Source organism: Bactrocera neohumeralis, chromosome 4, assembly GCF_024586455.1.
Source record: "Bactrocera neohumeralis isolate Rockhampton chromosome 4, APGP_CSIRO_Bneo_wtdbg2-racon-allhic-juicebox.fasta_v2, whole genome shotgun sequence".
Classification (NCBI taxonomy): Eukaryota; Metazoa; Arthropoda; class Insecta; order Diptera; family Tephritidae; genus Bactrocera; species Bactrocera neohumeralis.
Window position 1 is genome coordinate 63,620,460 of NC_065921.1, and position 11,179 is coordinate 63,631,638.

Below are 11,179 nucleotides of genomic sequence, written 5' to 3' on the forward strand. Positions count from 1 at the left end.
ATTTCCTTCCCTCTTTCTCTTATGTCGTTAATAACACGTTGGAAGTTCTACATAGTAGTAAGTGTGTAGACGATAACTTTCTTTCTACGAGAGATTTTTCATAGGCTCTTGCTATATATGTATCTATCTACCTCAAATTTCTTCTTAATTACTACTTCCTTCACTCTCTCGGAGCAGTCACTACAAGCTGAATTCACTCGATCTATTTCTCCAGAAATTCATATTAAAATTTATGCTATTGATGTCTTCTCGAACTTGATGCTTTGCCACTCACTAAATCCAAGAAATTAACCCTTTATTGATCAACTTATAACTGGCGGAATTGCTTTCAAAAAATAAAGATGTTAATTCTCTGGAAAGCACTGGAACTTTATGTTTTTTAATATCAACTTTCTTTGAGTGTATAATTTAACCTCACAATTACAGTTATATGGAGCCAAATAACTCTAGACTCCTTCGATTTTTATGCCACTTTTGTACGGCTTGAAACACTAAAACTTAACCCGCCAGTGTTCACTAACAAAATATATGAATAATTAAAAGTAACAATATTTTAAAGAAAATAACAGTAAACTATTGCTGGTAATGAGTATTTCGTGTATCTTATTTATGATCAGTTTTGTTTTAACTTGCAACACACAAAATTATATAATAGATTATATACATACAAGTATATACTACATAAATTACTTGGTGATGGGTAATAGACAATCGGTAATCGTTAATTGCTAATTGATACTTATAAGTCTATACAAACAAGTTACAATGAGAATATTTTTTAATATTTTTAAATAACAAAATAAAACAGTAAACATTAAATATTTAACAAATTGAGTGCGTAAAAACTAATTAGAAATAAAGCAAAATTGAATTAACAAAAACACAGCCGCTCACTAACATCTACATAGCGGCGCGGCTGACAACCAATTTCAGCTGTCTCTCAGACATGCATAAACATATTATAACTAGGTATGCGAATATGTGGTGCTTATTGCTAAAAATATTCGAGTGTGAATTGGAAATGTTGTTGACAACTTACGCCGCGCACAACGTGTGTGCTATGCCGCGCCGCGCTTGCTTATATAGTACCGCGCGCGTGTCGATACAGGCGCAGCGCGTTGAGTGCAAAGTGTCGCGCGCTTAAACGCCGCCATTATTGCCCATGTAAATGTATTGCTGTTGTTGATGTTGCCACTGATATTGTAGTGCTACTGGTTGTTGCTGCTGCCGCTGCTGGTACGCACAGTTGCTGCTACTGCCAGATTGCGCATTTCATATGCAACCGCCCACCACCGGCGCGCTTACCGCCGCGCCAGTCGCCGTTGTTGTGGCCACCACGAGCGGCGTTGTTGTTGTTGCCACGCCACTCAACACATGCGTATGCGGCGCGGTAGCGGCCGATGTCACCGTTGTCGCTAGCATATGTTGCGGCGCCGCCGCGGTGAGTATTTGTGGCGCGGCGGCATAATGAAATTGATGTTGTGCCGCCTGTGCCGCGGCGGCTGCGGCGTATTTCATTAAATGTTGTTGCGCTGCGGCGGCGCTATGCTGCTGATGATGCGCCGGATAAATATACGATGCTGCTGTGGCCAACGGTGATTGCGGTTGTTGTTGTTGTTGATGCGCTGCCAAAATCGGAATGCAATTTGAATTGTAATCGCTGCTGAGCAACAATGTGGGCGCGCCTGTGGTCAATTCATAAGCGCCGCTGCTGGCGTAGGCGGTGAGATGTGACGGCGCCGCCTTCAGATAGGCAGTGGCATGTGGTGGTGGTGGTGGCTGTGCTGCTGGCATGGTGGCAATAGCAGTGGGCACGGTCACCGTGGAAGTGGTCGGCAGCGTTGCGGTCGCCGAGGTGAGCGCTGTCGGGGAGGTGGCAATGGAGCAGGATGACGATGACGATGCTGAGGATGGTGAGTAGGGCGAATGGCAGGTGAAGTGTGGTAGATGGAAAGTGGCTGGTTGTTGTTGGTAGATCGTATGCGTGACGTGCTTGTTATTGTTGTTGTTTGCGGAGCTGCTGCTGCTGCTGCTATTACTCGGGCTGTAGTGTGTGGTCGTGTAATTGTTGTTGTGTAGATAATTGTAGTGTTGTTGTTGTTGTTGCTGGTGAAGATGATGTTGCTGCGGTTCGATTATTATCAAATTATTATTGTAGTTGGTGGCAATGCCAGCCGTTGCTGTCGCTGTCGCTGCTGCTGCTGACTTGGCATGCTGCTGATACTGTTCATGTACTTGCTTTTGTTGTTGCTGTTGCTGCTGCTGTGAGATTGTATGCAATTGATTGTTCTGGTTGTGGTTGTTGTTGCTGTTGTTGTTACTGCTGCCATGACTGCTTGCATTGCTGCTAATGCTGCTGCTGCTGTTGCTATGCATGCTGTTATTGTTGTTATTGTTCGTATTAATGATAGCAGCCATAACATTCGCCGGCGGCAACACGATCGGTATATGATAATATTTACATTGCTTACGTCTGCATTGGCCGTTGGCATGATCGCGACACACAGCCACACGTTGATCACATACTTCAACCTTGTCATCTAACGTTTCGACGAACAATGGGTGAAACATAAATGAGAAAAATGCGTAAAACATAAATTAGCGAATTTTTATATTAATTGATTTGTTGTTATTTTTGTATTACAAATAATTTACAAAAACAATATATATTTATGTATTTATATAATATTTCTTTGCCTGTGTGAGTGTGCGTGTGCGTGTATGCGTGTAAGAGGAGAGAATAAAACATTAATAACTGTGTGTGTTTAGTGCTGGTAATTTATATAGTAACATATACTTAATATAATTCAATTTGTCAGAACGCCTTTAATCTTATAAATGTATGTATAATTAAATGAACTTAAAATTTGAGACCGAATTCGTTAATTCATTTTATATAAATTTACGTAAAGATATATATTATGCTATATACGTATATATTATATATCGTTATTAAAGACCAACGGTCCAAAAATTTTAGGTTATGGTGAATTTTTGTTTAAAACAGTTCTCTGGATCTATATACATATATTATAAGCTACTCTACTTTCTCTATCGCACTAGAAGCATTTTTAGACTGTACATAAAATAGCTGGTCTCTAAGCAAGATTCCTCAGATCTTTCAGATCGAAAATCGTAAATACTTCAACCTTCTTGCATTGCTCTCAAACCAGATTTTTTCACGTGACTCGTTTATGTTTATAAATATGAGGTGAAAATATTAACAAAAGTTTTTGTTTCCCACCAATAAAATGGACTGCTAGAGAGCCATGCTAACTTCAATTAAATTAGAGTTACACTTAAGAACTACAAAAATATATAAGTAGAAGTATTTCTTAAAAATGTTCGGTACAAAAGGAAGTTGTACATAGAATACAATAAATTTTTGTGTCGACCTAATTTTCAATATAGAACACTTTGTACATATCAGTGACTTGTGGTTCAGTTTCAGTTCATATCAGCGATTTGTTGTTAACTGCTCAGCAGTATAGTAAAAGCGCCAAAAGTCTTCTTTTAGGACCATGAAGAATAGACAACATAAGGAAGTATTGTTCGTAAGTAATTAGTCAAGGCTCATAACAAATTGCTTTGGCATACTGATTTTAAAAATTCTTGTCTTTTGAGCAAATATTTTCAATTCGGGTTTCATTTATGATTACAATACGCTTTAATATCTCATATACTACAAAGTAGTACTTGTCTTAACTGAATGGCTCTCTGTTAAAATTTAAATATAAATTGTGTCAAGAGTATTGGCTAGCCTGATCCAAAGTGGTCTAATATTGGTTTATGAAATTTCGAAGGCTTAGGTATAGGTACTCAGAAAGTGCCTCGAAAAAATGTGTTTCGTATCCGATGAGTAAAAGCGCTGTTATGATCAATTATAGGCCCGCTCTTTTTGATAAGTAAAAAGTATAATATTTTGTGAAACTTTTTTTCTGTATGAGTTCTTACTTGAATCAGCTTTCGATAGCATAAGCCGAAACATATGGCACATAAAAAGCTTCCGATAGATAGTGATTGAAATTTTCTTCAGTCTGTTTTACATATTTCCGGTCTTTTCGGAACAATAAAAATACAGTTATGAAACTGTTAAATTAATACAATATCTCACAATATCCCGGGATATACTTTCATTGCGTCAAATTCACTGACATTCAATTCATTTTTGATTTAAAAGTGACAAAGTAGGAAATATTATACGGTAACTCACTGAGTTTTGAAACTGCCTGCATAATTCAGTAATACATTATTAAATTTCTTAAACAAATATAATAATAATGTTTAATATAAATAATTTAATTTTAACGTTTTTGTAAAAAATTTTGTATTGGAAATGTTGACTTAAAATACAAATTAATAAGCCATTATAAGATATATTCATGGATTTAATGAAAAAAAGAAAAAAGATAAAAAAATATGAAAAAATATGAAAAAGTTACAAAAAAATATAAAAGAAAATTCTTTCCCAATTTTCTTTTATATTTTTTTGTAACTTTTTCATATTTTTTCATATTTTTTTATTATTTTTTATCTTTTTTCTTTTTTTTTGGAAACTTTCCTTTATATTTAATATTTTTAAATGAGCACATTAAAGAGCTCAGCAAGTTTTTTCAATGCCAAATATTACAAAATGAAAATTTAACTGAAATAAATGAAGAAGCTACTTTTTAATACCATATACATAAGTACTATAAAAGCAGTAGCTATGATTTTCAGAAAGTACACTAAAGTTATATATATACATACATATAAAGCAGCTGAAATCTAAAGCAAATCATGTGTGGTTCGCACTGGGTAGGCGTGTAGTGTGCGCAGTTAGCTAAATATACGAACATACGCACATAAATGGTACGCAAAAAATTACTAAAGATATAACGGTAAATATAAACTAAATGAAAAATACTAAAACTAGCTAGGAACTAAAAAGAAAATAGCAATAGCATGCACTTACCTTCAGTTAAATGAACGAATCTACAATTTAACCGACTGCACATAGATCTATTGAAATCTTGGCACACCGGGAGGGTGTCCAGTAACTATTACGATTTGTTGTTGTTGTTATTACGATTATTGTTGTACGTTTGTGCAACAATAATTGGATTTTATGTGTAGTTGTAGTTGTAGTAGTTGTTGTTGTTTATTGTATGGCAATGCATATGGCGAATGCGGATGCGTTTCAAATACGTTACGTAACGGTTTACGATTTCAATACGGATGCGGGCACAAAACAAGTCGTACGAAATTACAACAAATCAAATAACCAATCAGTCAAACAAATACGGTATATTTGGCAAAAGGAAAGAACGAAAAAGTAACGGAAATAATTTCGAGCAGCGCATAACAGCGAAAAATAATCCAATAATCCAATATTTTTTCGAAATAAAATTAAATCAAATATTTTTTGTTGGCACATTTCGTCGTTTTGGTTTTTCGTTAGCAAAATTTTGCAATTGTTCGCATTTGTTTTTGCAAATACAAATACATATTTTTGTTTTTGGTCGGACAAAAAAATGAGAAGAGAAGAAAAAAAGAAAGAAAAAAGAGCAAAAATTAGTATCACATGTTTACTAAGAGTCTATAATACATACATAATATAAAGATAATCAATAATAGCGTTATGTAAATACAAATACAAATACAATTTCTGTTTTTTTTTAATGTAAATATAAATGTTTATGTTTAATAATTTCAATATCAATTTTGTAGTTACGGCACGACGCTGGCATTTACTATGGCAACAGCTTCTTTTGGCGCTTTTTGAGCGACACTTTCGTACTAAAATTGCTACATTTCGGGTATACCGTCGGCTGGCTTGCGCTGTTGCTTAACATACTACTATAAGCTATATGTAATTTTTAAATAACTTTTCGCATTTGCATAAAGTTTTTTTTTTGCACAAATGATCTATGCAAATTTTTGCTAATTTAAACTGCTAGTTCTATATAAATGTCTGTATATAAATATAAATATATATATGTATATTGAATAATGTCGCTTTGACAGCGCGCAATAAGTACTAAATAATTATGATAAAGCGTTAATTAATTTGATTGTATAGAATTGAAGTTTGTGTTGCTGCGACGCTTAATTAGTAATGCATTGAAAAAGCGCATAAATTTTATTTTTTTTTATTTCGTCAGCAATTATTCATATTTTGAAGTGTTAAGGGGAATAATTAGAAGTATTTTCTAATAAGTAATGGTATATTAAAGTCAAGCAATGCTTGAAAGCTTAAAAAAATTTAAGTTATTAGTTAATAGCTTGCGAGCTTTAGAGTAAATTTCTTGAAAGAAAATCCGTAAAATATTAAAAAAGTTCATAGAAAAAGTTTGTAAGCTCTGTGTAGTAATATCTCGTTAAAAATGTTAAATAAAGAGCTTTTTACAACCATAACTTCAGAGCTTTGTGCATTGGTTTCCCAGAGATTCGTCAAAGACGTTCAATGGAGAGCTTTTTATGCGGATTATAAATTTATCTATTATTATTAAATATTTTTATATTTCATTTCAAAGCTTATTGAGGTTAAAGCTTTTATAGGTCAATAAATCTATAAGCAAGCAATAGTTAAAATAATTTTGCTACTAAAGTAAAAGCTCAAAAGCTTTTAAGCTGATTTTTTGAAAGCATCTTTTATGCTAGCCGGTTGAATGGCTGATCCCTCACTATAGCAGATCACAATTAGACTGTTATGTACAGTCCTTTGTGAAAAGGACATAAGTAATAAACAATTTATACTAGAGAGTTAAAAAGCTTTGTTTGCTGGTTTTACGATCATTATCTTTTAAAAAAGTTATTTGATAAAAAATATTTTTAATATGAAAGCTCATGCTGAGAAATGAGAAGTTTCACTATTTTAAGCCAGTGTGTTTAATTTCTATTTAAAAAAATATGCTCAGAAGTATAATATCGGTTTGTTAAAAGCATATCTGAAATTTAAAGTAAATTATTTCTTTAAAGAGAGTTTTTCGAAAAGTTTATTCAAGAGAACGAAACCATTAAATGTCGGAAGTATAAAAACTTAAGCTAAGACTTGTATCGTTTTTAATATTGAAAATGCAAATTAAAAACTCTGAGCTTTTCCATCTTTTAAGTCAGTGTCCTTAACTAATCTTCAAAAAAAATGCACAAAAGCTTTAATACTGGCTTTTTAAAATTACATCTGAAAAATATAGCAAATAAGCTTTCTTAAAAGCTTTTTAAAAGAACGGATCTTTTAAGTTCATAAGTGTAAAAGCTCTGAGGTTAAAACTCTCAATTTAAGCCTTGTACGTTTTGTAATAATGAAAATGTAAACTCTTGAGCTGACGAAAAGCTCTGGAAATCCATTTTCAAGTTGCACTTAGTAATAATTTATTTATTTGTTTCTAAATACATTGAAAAACTATAACAGTACTTTCTTTTATGCAATCGTCTTGCAAGATAAAATCAGTTGAGCTTTCACAAGTGAAGTCAAAAATGAATTGCGCGAAAGCTTTCATTGAGAGCTTTTATTTGTTTATGCCATTCTAAATAATTTAGAAGTTAAACCGAAATTAACTACGTGTGAGTTCAATTTCAGCTGGTTTCATTTGACATTAAATCTCTGAAAATCTGAAGCTATCAAAATAACATAAGCTCTGTCAGTGTTAATTAATAATCATTGAACAAATTTTCATATATCTATACTACCAAAAAATATACGCTGTCTGGTTAGTATTTATAAAAACTAAAACTATGACTTTTTCATGGTATTAATATTTTATATGAGAGTATAAAGGAAACTAGGTTTCTAAATAAGCTTACATAAGCGAACTTAAATGAAAGCTAAATTGCTAAGCTTCAGTAAGTTGCTTACTTTTATTTCATATATAGTGAAACAGAAAATACATTATTTTTGAGATATGTATGAGGAATCCATTTTTCTGCAAACTTATAAATACACAAAGCCTATGGCATACATTAAGACGTCTAACCAGTGTATAACAAGGCCAAAAGCACAATTAGATATATAAAAAAAATTAAAAAATAAAGGAGCAAAAAATGACGCATAGGACAACCATTCAAGTATCGTTAATAGATTAGTGTAAAATAAGAGTAGAAAGCTGATTTTCATATTAAAAGAAGCGCAAAGCTTAAAAGATGAGTTTGGAAAACTCAAGTAGAAGAAGAGTATAGTGAAAGTATGGCGGTATTGGTAAGCATGTAAATAAGGCAAGCTTTAAAGCTTGATAGCACAAGCGTAAACTTGAAGCTTTCACATGATTATAATTGCAAGTTCAGTTGTTGTAGTTGCAAGTAAAAAGCTATTCAACTCACTTTTTCAACTCACTTCTTTGTTCTGTGCGCATTTCGAACGCTTTTTGAACGTTTTTGTTTTTGATTTCGTTTGCTGTAGCTTTCGTCATTTTGCAGATGGCAATTCGATAGTAACTCAATTAAATGCTTTCTTTTGATTTAATTGTGATTGAAAGTGTTCGCAATTATTCAATTTGTTTTGCAGTGCTTTTGTTGTAAATTTTCACTAAGGAATGTTTTGAAGTCTTAACACTTTCGATTTATTTGCTTTGACTAAAATTGAAGTTACTTCGATTTTGATTAACGATTTTTGATTTTGATTATCGATTGGTTTAATTTCAGTTTTTTAATTTGTTTTAGTGAGCTTATGAACTAATGGGCTGTCTTATGCAGTAACAGTTACATATCCTAATAGGCGGCACTAGAAATATACAAAAAAGAGAAAGAGAAAAAAAGAAAGAAAATATATACAAGTTTTGTCATTTGAGTAAAATTTACGAATATTACGTATACAAAATAACTGTAAAAAATGTCGAGCTTAGGTATTTTTGTCTTAGAAAAAATTATTTTTATGTTAAATATCGGTGAGAGTGCTTGATTTTTAGTTTGAAAGTGAAGCTTTTTGACGCGGCGCCTTAATTTTAGTGATTTTGGTTGGGACAGTACGAATAAAAGTTTGGGCATTTTAATAACTGAAGGCTAAGTTTTCAATATTTTAAAGTAAGTGTAATTGCATGTCCATGGTAATTTGTGTTTCTGTCCTCGCAAACTAAAGTTGAATACTCAAAATGTTTAATTTTTGGAGGAGAACGCTTGCAAAGCTCAAATGCTGTAGAGGATGTATGGAAGTTGCGCTTATAATATCCAGTTTCGAATATGAATGGAACTATTAAATGGTTTGGAAATTAAGAGCAAAAAATTATGGCAACATTTATGCACGCTTAAACTCTAAAACTTTAACAAAAATTGTTTCGGTATTAGCAAAGAAGTTTAGCTTTTCACAAAAGAAATTTAGCAACTATATGTGAAAGCGAAAAGCTCTACAGGTTTAATAGCAGCTTTTTCGTATTAACAAAGAAAAATTTAAATATGCTTCACGTTTTTTCGTAATTTTGGTGTACAGAAAATTGAGATTTCACATTTTTAAGTAATGGAGTTTTAAGATTTATTTGATAGATTTGGCAACGTAAAGAATTTACCTTTTCACCCAAGAAACTTTCGCAACAGTTTTGTGAGAGCTTAAAGATCTACAAATTTAATAAAAGTTATTTTCGTATTAATAATGAAACAATTAAAATTGCCTTAAGTTTTAATATTTTAATGCATAGAAAATTGAGCTTTACAAAAGTAAAGTAAGTACTAAAGCCTCACAAATTATACGAACAATTTGGTTATTTAAAAAAATTGCGGTTTTACAGTCTTAAGCACTAAAGCTTTAAGATTTAAAAAAAAGTTTTCGCCATATTAAAAGTCTGACAAATTAAAGTTTAGCTTTTTCGATTTGCTTACTTAAGTCATTAAAAGAAAAATATTCCAATGACTAAAATGCTCAAGGTTATTTGTCTATTATATATACATATGTATATTATGAATTCTATTCATTTTGTTCGAAAACACAAAGATTTGCAAACACAGTTCTGCACATACTAAATAAAAATTTATTGGAATAAAGACGATAAAAAGCACACATAAGCTTTTCTGGAGGAATAATGCAAATGTGAAGAGTCTTGAGTTTATTGGAGTTATCTGTATGTATATATAAGCTACTGCATAAATGTATATAGCTAAGTGAAAGCTTTCATATGTTATGTAAGTTCCTGCCGCAAATAAGCTTACCCTGTAGGCATAAAGCTTTTAAGCCGCAAATTAGGAAAAGAAACTATATAATTTGTTTCAATTAATAACGGTTTTCTGTTACCTAATTGTATAAAAAATGCCATTAATTAGCACCGGGCACTGTGGATAAAGCACGCGCCGATCCGTATGAGCTGTACGGCAATATTGGTATTTGTTTCAGTGGCAAATTGGCGCAATTTAGTATATAAAAATGAAAAAAAAATAGAGATAAAATATTTTGTGAAAAACACTTATTTGCTTTAGAATACTAGATATAATTAAGTATGTCACTATAACTAATATAATAAAGTAGAGATGGTGTGCTAACACCACTAAACTATTTTTACTAAAAAACATCGGTAATGTGTTAAAATTTATAAATTTAATAGAATTTTATCGAAAGCATTTAATGAGTACAGAATCAGCAAATCGATCTTCATGTGATTTACTAAACTTTAGAAATGAGCTTTTAAAGCTCGCCGAACCGCAAAGCCAAAATGCTGGTATTAATTTTGTTGAAAACAAATGTTTATTGTAATTTTTCATTGACGTGTTAGGAGAAAGCCGGCAGCACAATATCAGTCAATATCAATAAGTCATAAGCTAGTCCAAGTGTATAAAGGGCAGTATTTTAATGCACGTTAACACCAGCCACGTTTTAATGATGTTTCGATTAAATTCAAGAACTATAAATAAAGCTTTGAAAGCTTTCAAATCATTATTTGTGCTCTGTACACATATTGATTTCAAAGAGCATTTGGTATGTTAAAAAAATTAAGCTTTAAACATGGAAAAAATAAATGAATACAGAAAAAGAGATATATATATATATATATATGGTTAGACTATGCTCAAAAATATATTTTACTTTACTTTGTCAAATATAAAAATGATTGAGAAGCAAGCTTTAAGCTCAAAATGATAGTAGCTCAACTCCAAAGGAATAAACGTTGAAAATTTCACGTTTTTTGCAATATTTGCATAACTAGGTTCCAGAATATGACTTCATTTTCATTTAAGAGCTTTAAGCTCTTTTGAAGAGGTACGCATAAGATGTTTTGCAGCA

General features: G+C 32.0%; 1 protein-coding gene across 2 annotated transcripts; it reads right to left on the reverse strand.

Moving 5' to 3' along the window:
• Window positions 1-574: 574 nt before the first annotated feature.
• On the reverse strand, window positions 575-8,645 carry LOC126756248 (uncharacterized protein DDB_G0292186-like). 2 transcript variants are annotated; one of them, XM_050469188.1, is made up of 3 exons: window positions 8,312-8,645; window positions 4,955-5,039; window positions 575-2,540 (listed from the first exon to the last, which is right to left on the reverse strand). In XM_050469188.1, the coding sequence occupies exons 2-3, from the start codon at window positions 4,995-4,997 to the stop codon at window positions 1,273-1,275; spliced, it is 1,311 nt and encodes a 436-aa protein (XP_050325145.1). In that variant the 5' UTR covers window positions 4,998-5,039; window positions 8,312-8,645; the 3' UTR covers window positions 575-1,272. The 2 variants fall into 2 exon arrangements, with proteins under 2 accessions (XP_050325145.1, XP_050325144.1); XM_050469187.1 differs by having other exon boundaries at window positions 8,299-8,645.
• Window positions 8,646-11,179: the final 2,534 nt, after the last annotated feature.